At 40.8% G+C, this 13558-nt stretch overlaps 1 protein-coding gene across 7 annotated transcripts in view; it reads right to left on the reverse strand.

The window, feature by feature from the left end:
- Positions 1 to 240: 240 nt before the first annotated feature.
- The window catches only part of NFATC3 (nuclear factor of activated T cells 3), a 121172-nt gene continuing 107854 nt past the window's right edge, over positions 241 to 13558 (reverse strand). For 3 of the 7 annotated variants that reach the window (XM_064580695.1, XM_054511286.2, XM_045890863.3), the window contains one exon: positions 241 to 2466. In XM_064580695.1, the coding sequence (XP_064436765.1) occupies positions 2345 to 2466 (122 nt within the window). In that variant the 3' untranslated portion in view covers positions 241 to 2344. Of the gene's footprint in view, positions 2467 to 11340; positions 11445 to 13558 lie in introns of those variants that run through there. The other 4 variants (XM_054511287.2, XM_045890864.3, XR_010408059.1 and 1 more) reach the window with 3 other exon arrangements.

The following is a 13558-nucleotide window of genomic DNA, read 5'->3' on the forward strand; positions in this document are numbered from 1 at the left end:
TCCCATTCCTCAAACCAAGATGTAGCACAGGTTGGAAGGGGTAGGGTAGGTGCTAAGACAGGCCCAGCTGCTCAGTGTTGCTACTAGAAGTCAATTTGCATAGTCCAGTGAACGTGTGCTTTAGTGCCACTTAACATGGCACAGAAGTTTAAAGTCTTTACCTGCAAAGCGAAAAAATACTGATTCTTAAACCAAAGACTTTACAAAATGATACAAGACTGCTTATGTATTATACAAAGCTCTTTTCAAATTGAACTTTTATTTTAAATAGGAAAGCATTTCTAGTGCTACAGGCATCAAGGTATTTAAAAGGCATCAAAATTTGGTGCATAGCAACTCTGGATCATAGAGGCTTTTATTCCTGAAGGCAGCAGAGCAACCCCCAAAGGGTCTTGCAAGGGGCACTCTTGCAAGAACCCCATATGAGGCAGCTACCCCAGGGGCAAGAGGGTGGAGGCAAGTCCGGCCAGCTGTCTGGAACTTCCTGTCAGGGGCCGCCTCTCGAAGCCCCCTCCAAAGGAAGCGGTGGGCTGCCAACTACAGGCCCTGAAGCAAATCTCACTATCCACACTCTGACACAAAACTTACTTTTAAAGAAAACAGGAAAACACCCAGCTCCAGGAGGGACCAGAGTGATTTGCTGAAGGATAGACATCTTGCTCTAACTAGGTTTAGGGGAAAAATATAAATCATGGTTTGAAGGGGGAAAAAAAGACCATACTTCTTTATGCTGTAGGAGGTCAACAGCTCCTACCTGGCTGACTAGAGGTGGTAGGCAATGAGCCAGCTCCCCCTGCCCGGGCCTTACTTGGCCTCAATAGAGAGTCCTGGCATCTAGGACTCATAATCCCCTGGAGTAACAACATCCAGCCCTTGACCAGCTCAGCACATTGTCGCGCATATAGGCACTCAAAAAATTTCCTTCCTGAATAAATGAAATTACATGATTTCAATTGGAAACACACTGCAAACTTCAGGTGCTTTGAAATGGGCCCAGCCTTGGAATAGGTACTAATCCCATTAAAGGGAGGTGGAAGGGCAGGGTTTGGAAAAAGCACCCAACTGGGGCACCTCCTTTGGTAGACAGCAGGCTGGAGTTTCTTGCTGGCACCTGCCCTGGGCACCAGCCTCACCAGCAGCAGCACCGGGGCATCTTTGGTGTGGAGGGTCAGGTCTATGATGCTACCTCTTGTTTGGGTTTGCCTCAAAGCCTTTTGGGGAAAAGGATGGTTTTTAGGCCATGCAGATGGTACGAGGGTAGGCCAGAATCATTTTAGGCTGTAAACAGAATGACGGATAAACCTTCCATGCACTTGTGAATCTTAAAAGCTTCCCTTCTGGAGTCCTGTATTTTCTCTGCTCTTCTGAAGCATATAGCTCATTTGTGCTTAGCTTCTGACACAGCCTGGCCTCTAGAGATGAGATAGAACCAGCAGATTTGCCTAAACCATCATGAGGCTGTGACTTCAAAGGTTACAGAACAGCCAAATGCAGATACTCCCAGTTAGAAAAGGCCTGGGACCAGAGGACACAAAAGGGAAAAGCACTCCACAGCTGACTTGTTTGCAGGATGGCAGGATATTAAAGCTACCAAGCTAAAAAACCCACCTTTCAAAGTCACCTTACATGGAGCTATCTTATCCAAGGCCCTGAGGGAAAAAAGCAATTTCAACATGGAGTCAGTATGGAGAGACTGCAGGAAGATTACCTAGAAAGTTACAAAAAGGCTATGCTCTGGAATGTTTTATATTCCAACACGTTAATGATTGGAATGGTCTCTTCGTACTTTAACAGTTTACTTTTATAAAGAGGTATGAGCTACATTTGGCTTTATTTCCTATAAATCTATGAAAGGCTTTAGGACAAGCTAAGTTTCTGAGGCATAGGTGTGGACTTAACTTTTTTTTTTTTTTCTTTCATGTTTGCCTCTGGAAGGTTTTATCAAAAGTTCCTACTTTAAAAATATCATCAAAGCTAAAGAGTCCTTCAAATGACCATAAAGGAGTACAAATCACCAATCATAGCTAAGCAACCAGGTCACTTGCAAAAGCAGCACCTCTGAAATGGAGAGCCTGCTGCATTCACACTCAAAGCACCCATCATATAAAAGTATCCTATTTAAATATAAAAAGCAAAGCTCATTTCCCCAAAGCTCAGTCTATGCTGCTCCTGTTCTTTTACAAAATCTACCCAAGGCCTGAGGTGCAGGAATGCTTTCCCCACATATAGTGATCCCAACTCCTGGTGCCAGTCCTGAAGGCCACAGAGTTGGAAACCCAACGTCCAAGGAGAGAAACATGCTGAGAAGTACATGGTGGTGGACACATGGCTGCAGTGAGCACTGTCAGAGCCCATCAGATCTTCCTATATCCAGGGAATCGGGACCCGGGAGGGGAGCCTGCCTGCTCGCCCCTGTTCCTTGGGAAACAGAAATCTGGGACATGTCTCTCCCAATTATCTCGTTCACTGAAAAACAAGAAAAAGAATGATTAGTGACCTCTGTGTGACTGACCGTATGATGCTCAATGGTGAGTTCCATATCAAAAACATTTTCCCCCTTTCCAGTTTTCTATAAACGTAAATGCAGTGCTTAAAGCCTGCTCCTAAACTGAATGGAGACATCATTCCAGACCCCTCCTCTTCCCTTTCAGTTCAGTTTTGTTTGGGAAGGGAGATAGCTCAGAGAACAGGAAACGTTCTTACCCTCACTCTAAAAGCTTATGCTCTGGAGAAGATAGGATACATATGAAATGAGTTCATGTTAATCTAACTTTTCCTTAATTTGCATCCTTTTAGGAGGGTTTTCTCCTTCTGATTCCTGCAGTGTACTTTGTAAAGTGAATGCGAATAGAATAAATTGTTTCGGTAAGAATAAAGGAGGATTTGCCAGTTATTTTGTTACCTTATGCTAATACAAGCATCTTTTATTATGCTAGGGGCATTTGTTCTCATCCTGTCAGAAAAGACTTGCTTTTTTTGTTGGTTTCTATGACAAGCCAAGCACTTCAAGGAACAAAAAACTTCAATATTAAGGAACCAGTATAGAAAACAATATCCCAGGAGTGCCTGGATGGCTTAGTAGGTTAAGCTGCCTTCGGCTCAGGTCATGATCCCAGGGTCAGCAGGGAGCCTGCTTCTCCCTTTCCTCCCTGTTTGTGCTCGCTCATCTCCCTCATGCTATTGCGATCTTCGTCTCTCTCTCTCAAATAAATAAAATCTTAAAAAAAAAAAAAAAACCAACAACCCCAAATTCCCTCAGTAAGAACCTTTAGTTCTCTCATGATGAGAATTCTCTGCTTTGAAATGAAAATTCTTTTATCAACTAAAGATTATACTCCTAGGCATATACTCAAAAGAACTGAAACATATGTCCACGTAAAAACTTGTACTCGAATACAAGTTCACAGCAACATTATTCATAATAGGCCCAAAGTGGAAACAACCCAGATGTTGGTAACCAAGTGATGAGTGGATAAACGAAATGCAGGCTATCTATACAGTGGAACATTATTCTGCCACAAGAAGGAATGAAGTTCTAATACATGCTACAACATGGGTGAACCCTGAAAACATGCTAAGTGAAAGAAACCGGACACAAAAGATCATATATTGTTTGATTCCATTTATATAAAATGGCCAGAACAGGCTAACCACACAGACAGAACATAGATAGGTGGTTACGAGGAGTTATGGTGAGGAAGGAATAGGGAGGGACTGCTAACGGGTATGGGGGTTTCTTTTTGGAGTAATGAAAATTTTCTAAAATTAGATAGTTGTGATAGTTGCACAATTCTGTGAACATACTAAAACCACTGAATGGTATATTTTCAAGGGTGAATTTTATAGTAATGAATTATATCTCAGCACAGCTGTAATAAATGAAGAGGCCAAGACAAAAAATTTTTATACTTAGAATGTGATGTGATCATAGAGCAAAGGAGACAAAATCACTTCAAAAATCTTCAAGTATTAACATCTACTCTTTTTATAGTTTAGGTAATTTAAAAAATTCTTCAAAGTCATATGGCTGTAAGAAGGGAACTAACATTCACTTCACAAATACTGAGCATCTATGAGAGTTTACAACTGAAATTTTGTATTTTATTTCAATCTTCACAACATTTTAAGGTAACTACTAACCCACTTTATAGATCAGTTAACTGAGGCTTTGGCAGGTCACATAATTTGCTTAGTAAATGGTGGAATCAGTTTCCAAACACCTGTCACTTCTTGGAGGCCAAGGGAAGAGAAACAGGGAAATAAATCATTTAGACAAAGAAAATGTGAAAGACCTGGACAAATGTGGTGATGGCTGGGAGAGAGGAGTATGGTGAGAGTAAGGAGAGGGAAACAGGAAAGAGACAATATAAAAGGGACAAAAATAGAAAAGGCACCTGTTATTCCAAGCCACATAACAAGCAAGGAACAGTGTTTTCAGTGTGGACTCCATGTTTAGGCCTATAGGCTAGTCTCATGCTAAGACGGAGCACAAGGATGGCCCATGATCTTGCACGTGGCCTCTCACGTAACTCAGCACATCAAATTACTGGTAGGGGTCATTATCATTTGTCTCTCAAATAGCTTGCAAGCTCCTGAAGGGCAAGCAAGGTACCTTACTAATGAGGAAACATCAATTTCTGATGACTGAATAAATGGATCCTAATTCAATACAATTACTTAGAAACTACTGGGAACTAATATACTGAAAGTTCACTAGGTGGTGTGGTAGGAAGGGGCCCAGACAATGTTATTAAGACTAATGCATGACATCTGATTTTTTTAAAAAAGATTTTATTTGACAGAGAGAGCACAAGCAGGGGAAGTGGCAGGCAGAGGGAGAGGGAGAAGCAGGCTCACCAAGCAGGTAGCCCGATACGGGGCTCGATCCCAGGACCCTGGGATCATGACCTAAGCTGAAGGCAGACGCTTAACGACTGAGCCACCCAGGCACCCCATCATGACATCTGATTTTGATTTTGACAGTGTCTATTTTAGACAGGTCTCCCAGCAGTGGCAAGTCAAATACAGAAGCAAGTACCAGCAGAGAATCATCTTTCCCCAACACTTATCACCTCCAAGGACGGTAACTTCAGAAATGTTCCAAGCTGCCATGCAACATGTCTTCTTAAATTATCTCACTGCTCAAGTTTTAAATCTACAAGGTGATTAAAATGGTGTTTTATCATCATAAAAAACCACATGACGTATTGTGTCTTTATGAGGAAGTCAGTGCTTACATTTTCTTGAGGATGAGGGTATATATCCAGCATTATCCACCCACTTACCAACTATACTTCTTGTTTTTCTTTTAAAGATTTTATTTATTTACTTGACACAGAGAAAGCGAGAGAAACAGAGAGCAAGCACAAGCAGGGGGAACAGCAGGCAGGGGAGAAGCAAGCCCCTGCTGAGCAAGGAGCCCGATGCGGGACTCAATCCCAGGACCCTGGGATCATGACCTGAACCGAAGGCAGCCGCTGAACCGACTCAGCTACCCAGGCGCCCCTGTTTTTTTTTTTTCTCTTAAGATTTTATTTATTTATTTGACAGAGAGAGTACAAGCAGGGGAAGCAGCAGGGAGAGGGAGAAGCAGGCTCCCTGCTGAGTAGGGAGCCCAATGCGGGACTCGATCCCAGGATCCTAGGATCATGACCTGAGCCGAAGACAGATGCTCAACGGACTGAGCCACCCAGGTGCCCCAGTTTAGTTTAGTTTTTTAAGTATAGCTGACACATATTTACATTAATGTCAGGTGTACAACTTAGTGATTAAAAAAACCTTAATGGGGCTCCTGAGTAGCTCAGTCGTTAAGCGTCTGCCTTCGGCTCAGGTCGTGATCCCAGGGTCCTGGGATCGAGCCCCGCATCTGGCTCCCTGCTCGGCGGGGAGCCTGCTTCTCTCTCTCCCACTCCCTCTGCTTGTGTTCCCCCTCTCACTGTCTCTCTCTGTCAAATAAATAAATAAAATATTAAAAAACAAAAACAAAAAAACCTTAGTGATTTGACATTGTTATTTCTTAAAAATACTAACTGCTTGCAATTTCATTTTCAACTTTCTTTTGAACATATATGCATGAATTTATTCATTTAAGCCCTAGTCCAGAAAGTATGTGAGATGGCTTTATTACTTTTTTTCATCAATTTAAGAGCAGAAAGAGTTTATACCCCTACTATGCAATTTTATCATTTCCCTCCTTTAAAGAGTAAAGTGAACTCAAATCCTAGAACAAGAGTCAACAGCCCTTAACACCTGTGCTGACAGGTTATGTAGGTCACAGCATTTGGCCCACTTGGGACAGCTGCCGTTGACTCCCGCCACCCAGCACCTGGATCACCTGCGCCACCACAAGAGTCAGTAGTGCTTGCTGTAAGAACAAGTTTTTTTATCCCAAAGTTGCTGTCCAAATTACCAGTCCACTGGGATGCTATTTCTATACATACGAAAGAGGTGTTTGAGGAACAACAGGTCTCTTATTGGGAGCCATCTCCAATGTGAAGGTTTCGGACTAGAGCGGACAAGCATGGTATGGGATGGAATCTCACCACCAGGTGGACAGGGGCAGAGTAACCCAGGACATTGCCCCTGAGGTAGACAGAATTAGTCATATACACAAAAGCCCAAAGGGCCTTTCTAACTAGCATCTGAGCATCTTGAGCATTTTTGTAAAGGATTTCTGGGTATAATTAGACGATGTATGTATGTTATTTCATTTTGAAGCTTCAAGGAACATTCATCCAGGTTTGGCAAATTCACCTTTTCTTCCCTTCCCTGTACCCCAAGTTTAAAGGTATATAATCCATTCTCTGGTGAAAATTTTATGGAGATATTATTTTTTATAAAATGAAGGCTGCAATTATTTTCTGAATTCCACTGAAAAAACAAGAGAAATCTGGAAGTAAAGGAATGAGTTTAAATGGATGAGAAATCTAGTATTTATGGTTTATTATTCTTTAACACAGTTTTGCTAAGATATACTTTTATGTTTTGATAAGTTGTAAGAACACCATCTAAACTACATACATTAGGAGTGTCTGGGCTCAGTTGTTAAGCATCTGCCTTCGGCTCAGGTCATGATCCCAGGATCCTGGGATCGAGCCCCACACATCAGGCTCCCTGCTCGGCGGGAAGCCTGCTTCTCCCTCTCCCACTCCTCCTGCTTGTGTTCCTGCTCTCGCTATCTCTCTGTCAAATAAATAAATAAAATCTTTAAAAAACCCCAAAAAACTACATACATTAAATAGCTGAATTCACCTATTTATGGCATGAGTTGGCAGAATTAATTTGCATTTATTAACATACCTTCTCAAACTAAAGACAAAAAAAAAGTTCCTGAAAATTCAGAAAGTATGGTAGACTGCTAACTGCCCCAATTCATTCTTTTTTTTATTTTTTAATTTTTTTATGTCCTAATTCATTCTTTTTTTTTAACATTTTTTTTTTAAGATTTTGTTTATTTATTTGAGAGAGAGAATGAGATAGAGAGCATGAGAGGGGGGAGGGTAAGAGAGAGAGGCAGACTCTCTGCTGAACAGGGAGCCCGACGTGGGACTCGATCCCAGGACTCCAGGATCATGACCTGAGCCGAAGGCAGTTGCTTAACCAACTGAGCCACTCAGGCGCCCTGTCCTAATTCATTCTTAAGTAATTGAATTTAACTACTCACACAGCCACTTAGCTATAAACTACATTTCCCAGCTTCCCCTTTGTAGGCCATATAATTTTTCTTCCAGTGAAATATGAACAGAAGTGATATGTGTATCTTCCTCATCCCAGGCTCGATAACCTCTTCCTTTCCTTCCCCAATACCTCTTGCTTTGGGCCAAGGCTCAAGTCAAAGTGGTAACTCTGCTTTGATAATAACTAAGGAAACAGAGAAAAAATGAAATAAAAGGAATCCTGATCTGTGAATTACCATGAAGTGTGAGAGAAACTTCCAATGTGGTTAAGCCATTGTATTTTGGATCTCCATTAGAGAGATTTTTATTTATTTATTTATTTTTAAAGATTTTATTTACTTATTTGATAGAAAGCACAAGTAGGCAGAGCGTCAGGCAGAGCGAGAGGGAGAAGTAGTAGGCTCTCTGCTGAGCAGGGAGCCCAACGCAGGGCTTGATCCCAGGGTCCTGGGCCGAAGGCAGCCGCTTAACCGACTGAGCCATCCAGGTGCCCCTTATTATTTATTTATTAACAAAAATAAAACTCATCACCATAAAGGTAATACAGAAAGAATATTTAAGTATTTTAAGCAAGAATCAAGATAACCAGCTTGAGCTCTATCGTGCCAAGTTTTTAACTAAGTCATTTTAAATTTCACCCTAAACATTAAACAGCTTTCAACCACAGGACAAAGTGAAAATATTTGCACAAAGATTAGAAGATATCTTTCACTTTTTAACAGCAGCTTTACTACTAGTAAAGGAAAATTATGACTTTTTCTAAAACCACACCTGACAGAGGAATCAGTCTTATTATTAAGGGTTCTTTCTAAGAAATCTCTTATGTGTGTGATACTAAACTCAGTGTCATACAGATCTTTCCTCTAGAAAAGGTTGTAACTCAAAACATTCTTCAAAGACAAACATTAAATCTCCAGCTGAGTAAACAGTACACAGGTACCTAAAAGTCTATTCAAGTATCAGCATGTATCCTTTTGTATCAGCAAAAACTGAAGTGTGAAAAAATAAAAACCAAAACCCACTTCTTTTTATTTTGTGTTAAGATGCTGGATTCAGAAGAATTTTAAGATTCTAAGTAGGGGCACCTGGGTGGCTCAGTCGTTGGGCATTTGGCTTTGGCTCGGGTCGTGATCCCAGGGTCTTGGGATCGAGCCCCACATCGGGCTCCCTGCTCAGCGGGAAGCCTGCTTCTCCCTCTCCCACTCCCCCTGCTTGTGTTCCCTCTCTCACTGTGTCTCTGTCAAATAAATAAAGAAAATCTTTAAAAAAAAAAAAAAGAAATGTGAATCCAGGGACGCCTGGGTGGCTCAGTCGGTTAAGCGTCTGCCTTTGGCTCAGGTCATGATCCCAGGGTCCTGGGATCAAGCCCCGCATCGGGCTCCCTGCTCAGCGGGAAGCCTGCTTCTCCCTCTCCCACTCCCCCTGCTTGTGTTCCCGCTCTTGCTGTCTCTCTCTGTCAAATAAATAAATAAAATCTTAAAAAAAAAAAAAGATAAGTAGATTCCTTCCTTCTCCCCCCCTTTTTTTTGTATATTGTACATTTTCTCTGGATAATCTTGTCCATTTCTATATACCGTTGACTCCCAAATCCACTACCTCCAGGGATCCAACCTGAGCTCCAGAACCATAAATCCATATGACTCATTCCAGCACCTGTGCTATGGATCCTATATATTCGCCTCTTCAAGACTTGCTCCAAAGTCTTCTTCACTCCTTCCAGCTCTTCAGTCAATCTACCCACCTACCCTCCTGGACCTTTCTCATCATTACTAAGTATGGCTAAGGCTCTCTACCTTAAACAAGCAAGCAAACAAATAAAAATCCTAGAACCCACACAGCCCTCTATATCTAATTTTTTCTTTCACTGTTTAGTATCTTAAAGGAGTTATATACACTGCCTGCTATTTCATGTTTCTGTTCTTACCTCCTGTTCACTCCTTAGTCATACACTGATTCCTTCATTCCAAAGAAACAGTTCTTACCAAGATCACTAGTGACCAACTTACTCGTTGCTTCATACATGGGAAGAGCAATGGGATATACTCTAGAAGAGATAAAACTTTAATTTTGGTTCAGCTGTGATAGAACTAAGGTGATTTACTTAATCTTTCTTCAGGTGATCTTCTCAACCATAATATGAGGAAATCCATTTAAATCTTTCTGGTTATAGGTAGGAAGGTTTGGGGGGTGGTCAAAATAGGTAAAGGGGATTGAGAGATACAAATTTCCAGCTTTAAAAATAGGTAAGTCATGAGGTTGTAATGTAAGCAGAGGAAATATTGTCAATGATACTGTAATAACTTTATATGGTGACAGATGGTAACCAGCCTTATCATGGGGATCATTTTGTAATATATAAAAATATCAAATTACTGTGATGCACATCTGAAACTTAACAGGATATTGTATGTCAATTATACTTCAATATAAAAAGAAAAAAAACCTTCAGGTTATAACTCTCCTTAGAGATGTAAGCATTTAGTTGCCATTTTTATTCCTCTCATGACTAGAGACAAGAATGATGTGAGACCAGGGTGGGCTCAGCTTCTGGGAGAAGGCAGTGTTTTGCAGCCTTGTCTGATGAGGCTTCAGTATCCTAAATATAAAGATTTGGGTAGTCTCCTTCCAAATCTAAATTCATTAAAATTAAATTCAAATGACATTTCAAGAATTACAATTTGTGTATTTTTAATTTATATATATAATATACAATATAATTTGTATATTTACAATATATAATTTGTATATTTAGAATCACATATGTTCTCAAGTAACTTTCAGAGTCTTTGAAGAAAGGAGCTGTGTGACAGCAAGGGAGAGCTATGTTCCTGGTGGGCTGGTGAGGTAGAGAGGCCTGAGGCCCAGCCCCTCCCTCACACAGACTTCATTTCTATGGATTCTTTCTAAATGGAATCCCAGAAGAACTATCAGGAGTGCAAACAGGGGCCCACAAGGCAGGCTCATGATCCAGGTTGCGTCTGGCAAATAGATAAAATTTCCTGCTTTATTTCCGTTTCATCCTGCCTCACATCAAAACTTAGAGTACATGACCAGAAATCAGTAGGCTTATACACCTGACTGGTAACCAGTTTTACTCAGGACCCAACCCACAGTATCCTTTTTTTTTCCCCCAAGCCATAGAATTCTTACAGATGGGCCTCTCTGCTTTAATAAATTCAGTTAGGGCGCCTGGGTGGCTCAGTTGGTTGAGCGACTGCCTTCACCTCAGGTCATGATCCCGGGGTCCTGGGATCGAGCCCTGCATTGGGCTCCCTGCTCCTCAGGAAGCCTGCTTCTCCCTCTCCCACTCCCCCTGCTTGTGTTCCCTCTCTCGCTGTGTCTCTCTCTGTCAAATAAATAAATAAAAATCTTTAAAAATAAATAAATAAATAAATAAATAAATAAATAAATAAATTCAGTTAAACACTTGCCTTCCATTCAAACCCAGATTAAATTTATAAGCACTAGTGTAAGAACCTGGATGTGGTTAGATTTAAAAAGCAGAGTCTTGTAGTCAACGTGCAGCTCCAAAGATAATGGGTGGACTTATCAAGAAGATTGCCCATGTATACCCCCATCCTCTGTAGCACATGCAAATCCAGCCACTGCATGCAAATACCAGACTTGAGTATAAAAACAATGACACATTTCAATCAACACTCACCCTCTAGATTCTCCAGAAAGGAGCTGGACATGAGAGCTCACTGTGATTAGGCCATTTCTCTGCTGAACCTGATGGCTGGTGTTCCAAGTCAGACATAAACTGGTCTGTGTCAAAGAAGACAACATCACTACTGAATGGAACAAACCAGAGAGTAACTTAAATCTACTACATGCCCAGCCTGTTTTTTCTATAATCAAGAGGAATTTAACCGTCCTTTACCTGTCAATCACTACATAAAATGGCTCCCCACATTTTATTAAATAATATGAATACTGGAGTCCAGAGAGTTTAGGTAATGGCTAATTTATTTCCTAAAATTAAAAGGGCAATATTAAAAAGTCACAATGATCGTTTCAGCAATTTTATTTTTATTTACTTATTTTTTTAAAGTAAACTCGACCCCCAATGTGGGGCTTGAACTCATGACCCCACGATCAAGAGTCACATGCTCTACCGACTGAGCCAGCCAGGCACCCTGGGGTCAGCAATTTTATATAACAGATTTAGTTTCAAACAAAATAGTTTTTATTAGACTGGATCTATTAGTAGTTCCCAAATACTTGTCTACGGCTATATCAGAATTATCTGGGCACTTAATAAAAACAGTAACTCCTGGGTTCTACTTCAAACCACAGAATCAAAATGCCTGAAGTGTACGAGCCCAGAAAAAGATATGCACAGGTAAATTTGAGGGTCGTGGAGGAATATTCTTTAAATTAAAGCCCATATTTTTTTTTTTTTTAAGATTTTATTTGTCAGAGACAGAACACAAGCAGGGGGAGCGGCAGAGAGAGAAGCAGGCTCCTCACTGAGCAAGGAGCCCAATGTGGGACTTAATCCCAGGACCCTGGGATCATGACCTGAACCGAAGGCAGACGCTTAACTGACTGAGCCACTCAGGCGTCCCTAAAGCCCACATTTATTAGCAGGTTATGAAATCAATCCAGCAAGTTGAGAACAGCTTCTTTTTAAGAAGAAATATACAAAACAGAAGATAGCAGGTTGCATTTTCTTTAATAAAGGTTAAGAATTGGCCTCTGAGACCTTCATGTTAGTTGTATATACATTTTTGTTATGTACTAAGTCATGCTATAAAACTTCTTATTGTAGGAAGCTATCAAAAATGTTTGAAAGTCACTGTATTCAAGAGTCACCACTGGTCAGTTTTGTGATAATGGATGACACATTCAGACACCTAGTTAGAGAGCCCAAACATAACGATGCAAAGCCTCCTTTGGCCTATAAGGAATTATTTTTGGCCATTGCTTATTCAACCTCAAAGAAAAGGACCTAACTTTTTAGATTCTAGAAGAATGCTTATTTTATCTTAGCACAGAAGACTCTGTATATAGTCTCTGTGAACAATAATTAATGCCCTTGTCTTAGGCTGATAAAGGAGGTAAAACAAAGGAGGAACCAATCTGTGCAAAATGCAGCCTCAATAAGGGGTCAAAACAAAACAAAACACAAAAGCCAGAGATCCTTTGTGCTTACAGGCAAAATTTTTCTGCCTTAAGCTTCTTTATTACTAAATTTGAGATCACTCACCAAGTTCTCAAAGAGTTAGATTTAAGGATTACACTGGATGTGAAGTATTTCAGAGACTGAATATACATAGTCAAAAGTCTTTCTGAGGATGCCCAATCTCCAAAACAGACATGAAGATATAGACCATGTGATTCTAGATACATCAGCACATAAATAAGAAGAAAGAAGCCCAGGAACAAAGCTAAGAGGCCAGCAGACCCTAGTGACTTTTGAGTTGATTCATACAATGGTAATTTCATGTGGTGCTTATGGAAATGTGCAGGCCTCAAGACACCTTTCTAGTTCCTTGAAACCTGCTGACAGCTTCAAAAAAGACCTGATTCATTTATTCCTTTCACAAAAACTGTGACAAAACATTTGAAGAATTAACACCAATTCTTTCTTTCTTTTTCTTTTCTTTTCTTTCCTTCCTTCCTTAAGATTTATTTATTGAGAGAGAAAGCAGGAACATGTGGGGTGGGGGAGTGGCAGAGGGAGAGAGAATTTGAAGCTGACTCCCATCGGAGACCCATGCAGGGCCTAGCACAACCCTGAGATCAAGACCTGAGCTGAGATCAAGTCAGAAGCTTAATCAACTGAGCCACCTAAGCGCCCCAATACCAATCCTTTCTTAAACTCTTCGAAAAGATTAAAGAGGAGGGAATATTTCTTAACTCATTCTAAGGCCAGC

The sequence above is a fragment of the Mirounga angustirostris genome, unplaced genomic scaffold (assembly GCF_029215605.1).
Source record: "Mirounga angustirostris isolate CCGP_5_RB_7025 unplaced genomic scaffold, mMirAng1.0.hap1 SCAF_16, whole genome shotgun sequence".
Lineage (NCBI taxonomy): Eukaryota > Metazoa > Chordata > Mammalia > Carnivora > Phocidae > Mirounga > Mirounga angustirostris.